The 900-nt window shown below is 47.8% G+C and overlaps 1 protein-coding gene across 1 annotated transcript; it reads right to left on the minus strand.

The window, feature by feature from the left end:
* Window positions 1–427: 427 nt before the first annotated feature.
* SARC_14920 (hypothetical protein) lies at window positions 428–695 on the minus strand (the record flags this gene model as incomplete). Its single annotated transcript, XM_014290949.1, has 1 exon — window positions 428–695. A coding segment is annotated over one exon (268 nt), but the record flags the coding sequence as incomplete, so codon positions are not given.
* Window positions 696–900: the final 205 nt, after the last annotated feature.

Raw genomic sequence — 900 nt, forward strand, 5'->3', positions numbered from 1 at the left:
TATATATATATATATATATATATATATATATATATATATATTGGATGATGTCAAATTGGTTAGCACTATGTCAATTTCTTGTCTGTCATTGTTACTGATACACTACATGAGTGAATATCGGATATACCAAAATACATATCTAGCGGGGATTGCGGGCTGAATAGTGTATAAGAATGCTGTACGTCCCACTGCCTGCCCTCATTCCGATGCTCTCTGTCACTAGCAATGTCACGAGTGTATATAGTAAGATACACGTGTCCCAACTCCCGAACACATGCCTACTCACATATATACACAAACACATACCACAAACACATCCCTACACCCATACGCACACCCGTCCTCCAAACACATAAATACATACACACACACGCATACTCCTATCCATGTCCCACCCACATACACACACACGCACACGCATGCGTGTCTATGAACATGCCGCCCACAAAAGCCCCTCTCCCACCATACCGTGACCCCCACTCATGTTAGCGCCCAGAGACAACATCCTCAGAGCGTCTGTACTACCCCCACCCGCCTGCTTGGCGTCTCCCGTTTCCTTGTGTGAGCTGTGTGTGCGTTTGTGTTTGCTGCGTGTGGGTGCCGAGTCTTGTGCCGTGGGCTTCTTTCTGTGGCCATTGGTTGGGTCGGTGGATGTGTCTGTGGTTTTCCCGTCGGCTTTCTGACCTTCTTTGTCGCTGTGTGTGTGAAGCATAAGCATAAGCATGCACGTGTGCGGGTGCAGGCTGTGAGTGGTGTGTGTGTGTGTGTTCATGTACCGTGTGTGTGTGTGTGGTGTGTGTGTGAGTGGTGTGTGTGTGAGTGATGTGTGTGTGAGTTCATGTACCGTGTGTGTGTGGTGTGTGTGTGAGTGGTGTGTGTGTGAGTGGTGTATGTTCATGT

This window comes from Sphaeroforma arctica (assembly GCF_001186125.1).
Source record: "Sphaeroforma arctica JP610 unplaced genomic scaffold supercont1.5305, whole genome shotgun sequence".
Classification (NCBI taxonomy): domain Eukaryota; class Ichthyosporea; order Ichthyophonida; genus Sphaeroforma; species Sphaeroforma arctica.